At 40.7% G+C, this 12,604-nt stretch overlaps 1 protein-coding gene across 3 annotated transcripts in view; it reads right to left on the bottom strand.

Moving 5' to 3' along the window:
• Window positions 1-12,604, bottom strand: part of fbxl17 (F-box and leucine-rich repeat protein 17) — a 266,473-nt gene that overhangs the window by 181,631 nt on the left and 72,238 nt on the right. For all 3 annotated transcript variants that reach the window (XM_053624939.1, XM_053624940.1, XM_053624941.1), the window contains exon 6: window positions 3,252-3,359. In XM_053624939.1, the coding sequence (XP_053480914.1) occupies window positions 3,252-3,359 (108 nt within the window). The remainder of the gene's footprint in view (window positions 1-3,251; window positions 3,360-12,604) is intronic.

Genomic DNA, 12,604 nt, shown 5'->3' with positions numbered 1-12,604 from the left:
CTAGGCTCTGCATCCAATGCAACCCTCGCTGGGATAAAGCAGTTGATGAAGATGAATAAATGAACGAAAACATGAGGCGTAATATATTCAAATCATAAGCAAAACCCCCAAAATTCAATTGTCAGGGTCGATTAGCCTTTTAAACGTCAGGCCAACACAGCTAGGCTTGAGAACCGTCCCTGAGAATCCACGGCTCGGCTTAGATTCTTGCTGGGGAGCTCTTCGTTTTTGTTTGATCGCTTTACAAGAACTAAAGCAGGCTCAAATTAAGAACAGAGCTGGCAAAGATGAGAAAACAGAAAATCTGTTATTACTGTCACACACATGATGCTTTCAGAAAATGCTCCTTGGACTTTTGTTTTTGCTTTCCTTTTTATCTAAATGGATTTTTTTTTTTTTTTTGTCTTTCCCATCTGAGCATAATATTAGAATTCCAGAGGGAGTGTGTGAGATTGATGGGTAAGTGAAGTCAAGGCAGAGCCATTAAGATGAAGGGCCATCTAAAACATCCCAAAAGAACAAAGTGAAGGGTTTTTGGCTAAAGCGGCCTGTTCAAGACGCTTTCACAGACCGTGTGATAATCACTACCAAATGACGGAGGTATGTGTGGTAGAGTGAAGAGGGGGAGATGCTATATTAAATCTAGATGTGTGCCAATGCAAAGCTCCAGGGCTCCAAGTTATGAAAGTCTATTCAAGGTGCTTCTCTTGCTTCCCCGGTTTTTTTTTTTTTTATTTTTTTTTTTTAAACACAACACCTATATGCATGTGATCCAACAGGATAGATGAGTCCTGGCAGTCATCTAGCAAAAGAAGAAAGAGAAAGCGCGTAGGCATCAAGGCCAGAGTTCAGACTGGGAGAGGAAAGCGGAAACCTCCTGCAGTTTAATAGAGATGGTCTTCATACTTTGCCAGCTGCCTCTGCTCTATCCGTCCACACACCTCCTCCAGCATGCATTACCCATGTATGACCTCGGCAGAACTCCTCTCCGAAGTGCCACTTAATCTCCTCTGCGAGATGCAAAGGAGCAAGAACACTCTCAGGAAGCAAAATCAACATCCGTCCAGCCTTTCATGCTCCATATCCGTTACAAAAACCCGCGATGAAAACGCACGTCAAGAAATTCATTAATACGGCCATAAGGACTTGCAACACTCAGAACAGACATGATGGTGATTTATTTTCCCTGTGTTCAAATTCCCCAGTTCTCCTGTGAGAAAATGTGAACAGACGTACACAGCAGTGCTGGAAAATAACATCGCTCCTCAGCGGATATATGAAGAGGCTGCTTTAAGCAGGAGAACGCCATTCGGTGAAAGTCTAGGAATTTACCCTCACGGCTTATCTTAAGTAACATCTCTCACTGTCAGTGTCTACAGTACGGCAGAGCTCTATATAACTGCTTGTCTGCTCAGATTAAAACTCCTTCACTCAAATCAGATCTGAGCCACACTTCGGTAGCAGTACTTAATGCAAATTAAAGAGAGGGATATGAGAAGTTAATAAAAAAAAAGTAATAGACTTCTTTTCTGATGACTTTTCAAACCATGAGGTGACGGTTCTGATTATAAAGGCAGGTAGATCCCGGGCCCGGAGAGTCATCAAAAATTCCATTCCTGAACGAGACTCATTTCTGTAGATGATGATGGATGAGATTGATGGCAGACTTGAATGATCATAGAAGGAGATCATTAAACAGCTGGAGAAAGGTGAAGGCTTATTTATGAGATCTGAGAACGTGCGAGATGGAGGGTTGGCGCTCCAAACGGGTGCTCAAAGACAGGAAGGCGTTAACGGGCAGATCCGTACCGCTTTCTGCAGCAACACTAAATTTAAATAACCTGCTCAACTAGAAGCCTGTTTTCATAAACACTCGCATTGATGTTAAAGCACATGATGTTGCTTTTGGACTTGCGGAACATTAAATTGAAGAATACTTTTATTGTCCATCGTATTGTTCACTTTGTGTTAAAGTGAGAGCAAAAGCTAATACAAAAACTTGCAATGACTTAACTGGGGGGGGGGGGGGGGGGGGGTTGGGGCCTGCGGGAATCATCGAATCTCCAAAAATCACATTAACATTCTTCTTTTCCCATCCTGCCTCTCAGGCTCGTTCTCACACACACCGTATAATTTGTGTTGTTTCATAAACAGAATACACCGAGTGGAGAAAACGGAAAAAAAAACAGTTGGAGCTGAGGTGGGGAAGGGAGGGAGGTCTGGACTATGATCTGCTGAATAAAGCAGGTCCCTCTGGTGGAGAGCAAGCTTATTTCCCATTCCGAGTTCTGGCACTAAATGAAATGGAAATAAAAATCCGGAGAGAGGATGCGACACAAGGTGGATGTGCGACCTCATTTCAATAATTGTTATGCTACATAAACGCTGCCACCAGGTGAATTATACAGTGTAATGATATTTTTAGGAATTCCCCATGAAAATGAGACGCACAGCAGTCTATTTCCACCGCTCCAGGCTGAGCTTTCGACAAAGCTTGGGTGGCTTAGGTGGGCACTGTCTGCACTGTGCGCCACTTTCAGTTTCATTTCCATTTAGAGTACACGACTTTATATTGTGAACAGCATATTTAAGGGATTTGTGAACAAACATGCTGTAACAACAAATTTAATATGATTTTCCAAGACTACATGGTCCTATAACATAAATAACTGTTGAAATGAATGCGTTTTGTTACTAATAAATGTGACTTCATTGGTCAGCTGACCTCCTACAACTTGTTTTAGTGTGTTATTAATCCTGGGACTCCATGTGAGAAAAGAGCATGAGGTACACAATAGAACACACATATCTTATTATTCCCATTTACACAATTACAGCTCGGCGTTTGATGCGACCATGAGGGAGATATCTTCAACCACAGAATCTGCTCTCATTAGCATGGTAATGCACAACCAGCAGGGTGTTCTCACAGCTTCTACGTTTTACGATTCACCTCATTACACTCTAATGAGATTTAAAAGTAAAGGAGAAAACTTCAACCAGAGTTTGAGTAATCTGTGAGGATGGGTTTAGCTTTGGTGTGGGGTAGGACGATGGAATTCTTCTGATTACTGGCAAATGTCTTGCTTATATTTGCTCCTTTCTCAAACAGGTCAGCGAGTAGTGTTTACAAGTGCGCGAGGTATGCCTTTGAAACCTGACGTTCGTGTTAAATAAGCAGTGTTTTGGAATCTGGACCAACAGGACTGCGTGGTCCATACTGTCGACTGGTGAAGATATTTGGGACTCACCCTGGTGAGGTGTATAACTCCCTGTGAGGTGACCGAGCAGCCCATGAAGCCCACAAACTGCAGCTCTGGACAGTGTTCTGCAAACGCCTGCACTGATCTGTCAGTCACCTGCGAACAAGAAGAAGATAAGAGACATTAAGCATTACGTGTGGTCCATCATATATCCATCCAGCCATCCATTTTCCAAACCGCTAATCCTACACAGGGTCGTTGGGAAGCCTGGAGCCTATACGAGGGGATTCGGTGGGGGCGGGGTGCCAGCCCATCGCAGGGCACAAATCACACACACAATTTGGAAATGTCAATCAGCCTACAACGCATGTCTTTGGACGCATGTCTTTGTTCAATTTTTGCTAACTGAACCCCCGACCCCAGAGGTGCGAAGGAGTAAGCATGCTAACCCCTAAGCCACCAACAGAAATATATGCACTAACATTCTATAATACAGTTTGCAATTTTTCCACTCTGACATACAATAAAAAAAACTTTACATTTGTGAGTAACAGAGAACATAGACCTAAACCTCAGATGCGCAGTGAGCATAGACAGAAAGGCTGTGATATTACACACTGTCTAAACCAGAAAGAACAAAGGCACTAGAGGTCAATCCCAAGTGCTGAGTGATAGACAGAGCTGAAAGCAGCAAGGCAATGTGGAGCTCACCCCACCTCTGTCTCCCTGCTATGGGTGTCACTGTCTATAAATCTGAAATCAATCTGCACTGAGCCACAGAACCAACGCTGTGTGGTGGAGATCCAAAACTAATGGGAGGAGAATGAATAGAAGAGGGAGTGGGGGGGGGGGGGGTAAGAGGGTGAGACAAAGGAAGGGAAAGCTAGAGAACAGAAGTAAAGTCAGAGAAAGGGGATTAAGGAAATATTAGCTGTGTTTTAACACCCCTGGCCCGTCCATCAGTACAATCGAGACACACCCATTCCCAGTGCTTTCAAGTTCAGCAACACAGGCCCCAGACAAGAAGAATAGCTGGGTGATTAATGTTCATCGTGAAGAGCGCTTTTAATCCATCAACCCTTCAACGCTGATCTAACTGATTTAAAACGAAGCACAAATGTAGACAGGCGTTATAGATTTGAGAACTCTTAATTGGCCAAACGTATAGGGGGCTGATAAATTAGATTCGTCAATTCATCACAAGAAATCACAATCTGTACTATATAACAACCAGACAAGTGTAACACAAGTAAGAGACAAGCATAAAGGATCTCCAAGTATAAAAGTCTATTGTAATTAATAATTGCTTGATTGCTAAGCAGATAGAAATTTCGTGGCAGCCTTCGGATTACCCATATTCTGTCATCCACTTCACTCTCACATCTCTAATAAAGACCAGCAAATGGAAGGGGAAAAAAGGCAAACGCTGGTATTGGTTGGTTCTGTAGCATTAGCCCAATTTACACTAAGTCTAAGGCTTTTACTTTACCGGCTTTACTAGCAGCTACAGTTGTACAGTAAGCCATAACCTGTGAAACAAAGAAAAAGTCCCAAACTACTTAATTTAAAGTAAACATTCACTTAAGCACAATTGGAATAGTGATTAAGGTTGAAGCACAGGTTCTTTGATGAAACCATATCGCATGAGCAAGAGTAAGGTTATAGTGAATATCAGCACAGCTGTGATTTGACCACAGGCACGAGACCACAAATGATCTAAAAACTTGTCTATTCTTTATCCTATTCTAAATAATTGTGACAATAAACCTCAATGCCTCATATAAGTACCAGGTCCTGAGACCTGAACTGAAGCTCTGACCTGCTCTGCTGCTTAGAGGAGGATGCTTCTTAACCCGTTTGCTGAGTGTGAAATTAAGTGTCACGTAAAACAGCATGTGGCCCTTAAAAGTTAACCATAAGTCCACTTTTAGTGCTTCGGACTGACATTTGTACTACTGCCTGCTAGTCTATGGGATAAGTGAGGGGTCTGTGGATAGCACATGCACCCTAGACCACCCGCTGATTCAGTCCTCCTTGAAATCAGTACAACCGCAATGACGTCATGTCAGTGATATTCTTTACGGCTTTCTTCTACAAAACACGCTCCATATAACTCAGCACTTCTCCATATTAAATAGCCAGACATGACTGTTTATCTGTCACACAAGCAATAGGTTTAATGCAACTAAAAACCTTAAAAAACACGACAATTCACATCCCGGATCATTGATCAAAGATGTCAAAGAAGATCCGGTTCTAAGTTACGTTACATCTCTGTGGTTTCCATATTCTCTTCAATAACATCTGCTAAGAAAACGAACACACACATCTGGCTTGAATTCAGCATCTCGGTCTTATTACTGTAGAATTAACAAGCTCCATAGCCCAAAACCATCGACCGGCCACGCTAACAATTAACCAAGACGGAGTGATGACGGATTTAGAGCGATTACCTGAATAAGGACAGGACGGACATGCAACAAATCCCAAAAGAGAGAGAAGACCGTAAAGAGAAATGAAGAACGATAGCTGTGTAATCGAGTTGACAGTATCAAAACAGATCACTCACCCTCAGATCTGGTCTTTTATTCCAGCTATGGCAGCACCAGAAAATAGATCATTTAGGACTTAAATCTCAAATTTGATTTAGGGCAATGGTTCTTTCCTTAGATAACTGGCATTAATCGCTGCCCAAGAACATAGCACAGTGAACAAACAACTCACAAAAAGTGTGGTCTTTGAGTGTATGGAGCAAACTGCCTCGATATCGCCAAAAATGTTTGTTTTGTTGTTTCAAATGTTTCTGTTCTCTCAATATTTTATCCCTCCCTATCTCTAGATAAGTGTTTTTAATCCCCTATCATCAGGCCAATATTCTGTACTCTGTCTGTTAATGTATAGCTGCCGATTTTCTCAGTAAACCCATCATGGATTTAAAAATGGTGCTTTATAATAACAATAATTACTCATCCAAATGAATAATAATCATGATTGTTGTTGGTATTATTATCATCATGATTGTGATTATGATTATTATTGGGTGTATTTAAAAGCTGTTGAGGTATGAGGTATGAGTACACAATGGCACCACCACGATCGTTTTCTCGCTTGAACTGCCATCACGCGTCTGCCTGTTAAAGTAGCACACCTCCTATGTAAAGTGCTTTCCAAAAAGCTTGCTGTGTTCAGATGGAGCTCTTTGAAAAGCGCTGCTGAGAGCTGTGACAGAATGACAGATGATCCTTAACAGCTCATCTTAAATGGCCAATATAGGCCATAGTCTGGCATAACGTTACTACCTGATCTACACTGTTTGTGTATGTGTGTGTGTGTGTTTGTTTGGTGATTGGTTACACCATTAAACACCCAAGCTCGACAAATCCTGGAACAATACCAGTAGGTAGTTTTCTGAATCCGGAGAGGCCGCGTGAAATGAGTGGGGAGTTTTATGATGCCCACTTAAGCAGCAAAGACAAAAGACCACTTGTGCTGCTTTACTGTAGCTTTTAATGAGAGGGTAAAAGTTGGCAATTTTCCTCACTGATGTATATGAAAAGAAACTGCAACAAGGCATCAAAACTGCTGATTATCCATTTTCTCAGTGACTCCATCGCTTCCCCCCCTGTCTTTACTTCCTTCCCCGTGTTTCGGCACTTCCCACCTAAGGAGAAGAAAAGCGCTCTGGGATGAGAAAATAAATAGAGCTGGATACATGGGCTGACTGAACAAACGCACCGGGGTCCGAAGCCCAGCTAATTTGCGCAGCTTTATCAATGAGATGGATTGCCTTCGTTCGCCACGGGTCAATTGAAGGGTGATCAATCAGGTTAATTGAGTGCTTTTACCCATGTGTGAAAAGCCTCTACGCAGGGGAGGGATGAATGTTTGCGTCTGGAACAAGCTCATGGAAAGGCAGCATCATTTATTAGACTGATACAGACTCGCAGGCAAACTTATAATGACCAGCAGAAAAACTTTTCTTTTTTTTTTTTTGCTGCTTCAAATGAAAAGGTAGCAGGTGTTATTTTAATGTACAGCGAGCAGACACCATGTAGTAAATCCTCTCTAACCTGTAACACAAACATCATTAACATGTTGTTCACAAAAGCACTACAGCAGTGTAAGAAATACTTCCTTCATTAACCCTAGTTATAAGGTTACTGCTAGACATAAGAATGTGCAGGTGGAGTGTTCTCCTGGAAATATTTAGTATGTGCACTTTCACAAACGGAGAAAGTAACACTTTGTAGCAAAAATGTATGTTTTATATATATATATATATATATATATATATATATATATATATATATACACACACACACACATACATATACACACACACACACACGTGCATACATATACATTATATATACACATACATACATATACATACATACATACACACACACACACAGTTGTGCCCAAAAGTTTGCATACCCCTTGCAGAATCTGCTAACTCTTAATACCATTAACAAAATAAGAGGGATCATAAAAATCCCAATTTGTTGTATTTAGTCCTGCCCTGAATAAACCATTTCACATAACAGATGTTCACATATAGTCCACAAGACAAGATAATAGCTGAATTTATTTTTAAAAAATGACCCCATTCAAAAGTTTACATACGCTTGGTTCTTAATACTGTGTGCTGTTACCTGGATGATCAACGACTGTTTTGTGATAGTGGTTCATGAGTACCTAATTTGTCCTCCCCACTGTTCTTCAGAAAAATCCTTCACGTCCTGTACGTTCTTTGCTTTTCCAGCATCTTCAGCATATTTGACCCCTTTCCAAAACTGGCTATATGATGTTGAGGTCTGTCTTTTCACACTGAGGATAACTGAGGGACTCGTACACAACTATTACATAAGGTGCAAACATTCAATGATGCTCAAGAAGGCAATACAATACATTAAGAGTCAGGTTTGTCTAAACATTTAGTACTGCCCTTCAGACGCTGAATAAAATAGTTACAGAAGACAAATTACTAACAATTTACACAGATTATCCTGTTCAAAAGTTTACACCCCCTGGCTCTTAATGTATCGTGTTGCCTTCTGGAGCATCAGTGAATGTTTGCACCTTATGTAATAGTTGTGTATGAGTCCCTCAGTTATGTGAAATAATTTATTCAGGACAGTACTAAATAAAAAAATTTTTAAAAACATGGGATTTTTCTGATCCCTCTTATTTTGTTAAGATTTAGCAGATTCTGCAAGGCTTATGCAAACTTATGGGCACAACTGTAATAAATATTTTATATATGTATAAAATATATATTTAAAAAAGGCTTCTCCAGACAGCCTTTAAGAATTGACAAAAGAAGAAGGTATAGAAATCATTCTCATGGCTGGATCGGGACGCTGTCGCAAGGTTGCAATCGACGTTAACAGGAAACATGGCCAGCGCATCATAAACCACTGCTGCCAAACTTATTAACAAATTCAAAAAGACTGGATGTGTTGCAGACCAACTGAGAAGTGGACGTCCACGAACATCCCCTGACGAAGGCACGACTGATATGTTGCTGATATACATACAGTCCCCTATGTACAGTGTGGAGACTTTTGGGACACCTAATAGATAAATAGTGCAGTAGGGTTAAAATATTAATAGCGAAAAAAAATTAAAATGATCTCTTTCCCTTTTCTGAATGCGGTTTGCTATAATAACTTGCATGCCTCCTTGTTCTCCATTTCCTTCTTAGCCGCTTCTGGAGCCTCTCAGTTGTAATATTCGCATTACTATGAGATTTTATTTTTCCCCATCAGGGTATCCTACTTTTTAAAGAAGAAAAAAAAACACTACAGCTAAAAGCAATCCCCTTAGCAAATAAGTTTTTAAAAAAGTTTTTCCTACTAGCAGCTTCTTTAAGTCAATAACGTAATGCATGCATTGCATTTTAACTCAGTTTCACGTGTATAGGCATTGTCGAAATGCAGCTGTACGGAAACCTGGAGGAAGATCATAACGAGCGAGCCAGACGTGACCGCTGCAAGAAAAATCTCCCTGAGACGACACGAGGAAGAAACCTTGAGACGAACCAGACTCAAAATGGAAGTTCTCCTGGGTGACACCGGATAATGCGATTATAAAGCATTACAGTATACAGATGTAGAAGAGTAACTGGAAGAATAATGGCATTTTAAAAAAAAAAAAAAAAAAACCTCAATACTGGTTTATACGTTCATGGTTCAACAAAATTTGACGTGATTCCACCTGCCATGTAAAAAAAATTATATCGATTTGTAAAAGTCATAGTTTGTGTGCAAGAAAGTTAAAAGGGGTGTGTGTGTGTGTGTGTGTGTGTGTGTGTGTGTGTGTGTGTTCATGTTCCCCTGAAGGCCTTAGGGAAATTTCTAGAACATATATTCCAGACAATGTAAGTCTTCTCATTAGCTGGCTTGGGAACACACACACCCCCCACTCAGAGTGCCACATCGCCCCCACCCCCACACTCACCCACACCACAAACCAGTCATAATTATGCCACAGGGAATATTTATCAATTAACACCACAGCGCTAATTAGCAAACTCAGCAGTCGACTTTTAGCAGCGAGTAATGGCGGGGTCCTCTCCAGCGCAGCGGGAAGACTGGCTGACCTTGAACATGCTCTGATTGCATTATTGCCTTTTGGAATCATTTTCAAAAATATTTATCGACGCGGAGTCAACGGGCTAATGCTTGAATAAACATTAGCTTTAAACAGGACGGATGTCTTGCATGCTAATCGTTTTCTTCGGCAGATTGTGGGAACGCTAACAGACTCGACATTGTTTAAAGGAGAAAAGCAAAACCGGGAAACAATAAACACTTTAATCTTCAAACGACTTCATGGATATGGCCATATGAGCAATGGCAGTGGAGTCGTGTGTTTACCAATCCATCCATCCATCCAGTCATCCATCACACTCAATGTGGCGGCATAAATGCACAATAAATGATCATAAATCTGGCTTGGGATTTTGCCGTAAAAAAAAACACCTTCGAGCCAGATTCAGCTGATTATAGTATTAGCGCTTTGTAAACACCAGCATTTTGTTATTTTTAGAGGACACAGATTTTTAATATGAAACAATAACTTCACAAATCACTGCATTGTCACTTTCAGCTCCATTACATTCGACCAGAAAAAAAAAAAAGAATTCACAGAAATAAATAAATAAGAAGCAGCCACACAAAAGCCTCCTCCTGAAAGTGCTGGCTGTGAAAACTAACACAATCACCTTCTCATTAAATGTAAACACTGTCACAAGCCCATGTGCTGCAAAAATCTTCAGTTTCGCAGCGAACTATATTGTCTGTTTCAACGGTTCTGCTGTGAATACGCTGCTTTAATCACACTAATCCGTTAGCTCAGGTCAGTTCCACTCATACTCTCCATTTCCTTTATTTCTGTTTGTAATAAACGGATGTTGCATGGGGTTTTTTAAATTAGTATTCCATTACATAACAGTAATCTTCTAGTGTTTATATAGAAGATTTATCAACATTTACTAAACGTGTTTTTCCTCTTAATGAGTGCATGGTTATTGCTGGTTCGCTTACTCGTGCTAGATGATAAACAATTACAACGACTGGATGAAAATACCAAGGATACTGTGGCAGCTAAAAAGAGTAAACATAATGATAATGAGTCTTTATTGGTCACATATACATATGCACAGTGAAATTCCTTTCTTTTTCCATACCACAGCATGTTAGGAAGCTGGGGTCAGAGTGCAGGGTCAGCCATGATACAGCGCCCCTGGAGCAGAGAGGGTTAAGGGCCTTGCTCAAGGGCCCAACAGTGGCAGCTTGGCAGCACTAGGACTTGAACCCCCGACCTTCCGATCAGTAACCCAGAGCCTTAACCACTAAGCCACCACTACCACAAAATGCTCCAAGACACTGGATTACTAACATCATAATAAAATAAAGAGTGTTAATTTACAACGTCATAAACTGCAGATGGTGGGAATGTATAGGATGAAATGAGTCTCGAAATGATTAACAAATGCATGCACATGTATCCATGAACTTGATAAATGCATCTTACTATCCACAAACAAATGCCTTACAATTTCAGAATTAAACGAATGTGCAGCGATTTGTACAAAAGAGACATATTTGTGTATAACAAATGTTGTATTTTAATATTAATGTTTCAGAATTTGTGCGTGCAACAAGTAAGATGTGCATTTGTGGATCAGGTGACACGCGTGCTTTCACTGGTGTCTTTTCCGACTCGATTCTGCTCGGTTCATTTGGATTATGAGAATTTCTTTCCGCGGTTTGCGTTACACAATCCACACACGAATATCTCCTGATCCACACACACACACCATCCATCCATCCATCCATCTTCTACCGCTTACTCCTTTTCAGGGTCCGGGGAACCTGGAGCCTATCCCAGGGAGCATCAGGCACAAGGCGGGGTACACCCTGGACAGGGTGCCAATCCATCACAGGGCACAATCACATACACACTCACACACCCATTCATACACTACGGACACTTTAGACACGCCAATCAGCCTACCATGCATGTCTTTGGACTGGGGGACTGGGGGAAACCCCTGTAGCACGGGGAGAACATGCAAACTCCGCACACACATGGCCCCGGCGGAAATCGAACCCCGGACCCTGGAGGTGTGACGCGAACGTGCTAACCACTAAGCCACCGCGCGGAACGCGAAGTCCTCAAGCTTAGTTTTTTAAAAATCTAGTTAAAAAAATTATTACCAGAATAAATTATTATTCTATATATTTTTTTTATCTTTTCCGATATTTTATTTACATAGTACTGTTAACCGTTGGGTAGCAGGGTTAACATGCAGGGTTAGCTTGCTGTCACTGATGGTAGTACTAATATTAGAACAGGAGGCAATACCATAATCCAATTCAGATTGTTGATTGATGACGAATTTAATAAAGTGAATATTGGACACTTGTATTTGATGAAAGAAAATATATTTTTAGTAAGAGCAGGAGGAGAAAACATTTATTTTGCTATTCATTTAGCAAGCTAAACCATTTAGGCCTGAACAGGTTTTTAAATTAGGCTATGTCACCTAATTTCTATGTCTGTTTTAAATTGTTATTATAACACACACACACACACACACACACACACACATACATACATTATATATATATATATATATATATATATATATATATATATATAATTTTTGTATTATTTATATTATTATTATTTTTATATAGAACATTGTAGAGAGGATGGCTCAGGCAGCTCCAGTGAGAGGTCAGCTGGTCACAACACCCGTTTCTACACCTGTCAGGCCTCTATGTGTCTCTCTCACCATCAATACTCCCTCTAGCAACAACAGAGTTCACCTTCATCATTGATTCCTCTACCGGAGTGAACCAGGCTTCAAAGGGGTATAATTATCACAA

The sequence above is a fragment of the Ictalurus furcatus genome, chromosome 5 (assembly GCF_023375685.1).
Source record: "Ictalurus furcatus strain D&B chromosome 5, Billie_1.0, whole genome shotgun sequence".
Lineage (NCBI taxonomy): Eukaryota > Metazoa > Chordata > Actinopteri > Siluriformes > Ictaluridae > Ictalurus > Ictalurus furcatus.
This window is presented reverse-complemented; position numbering and strand designations above follow the sequence as displayed.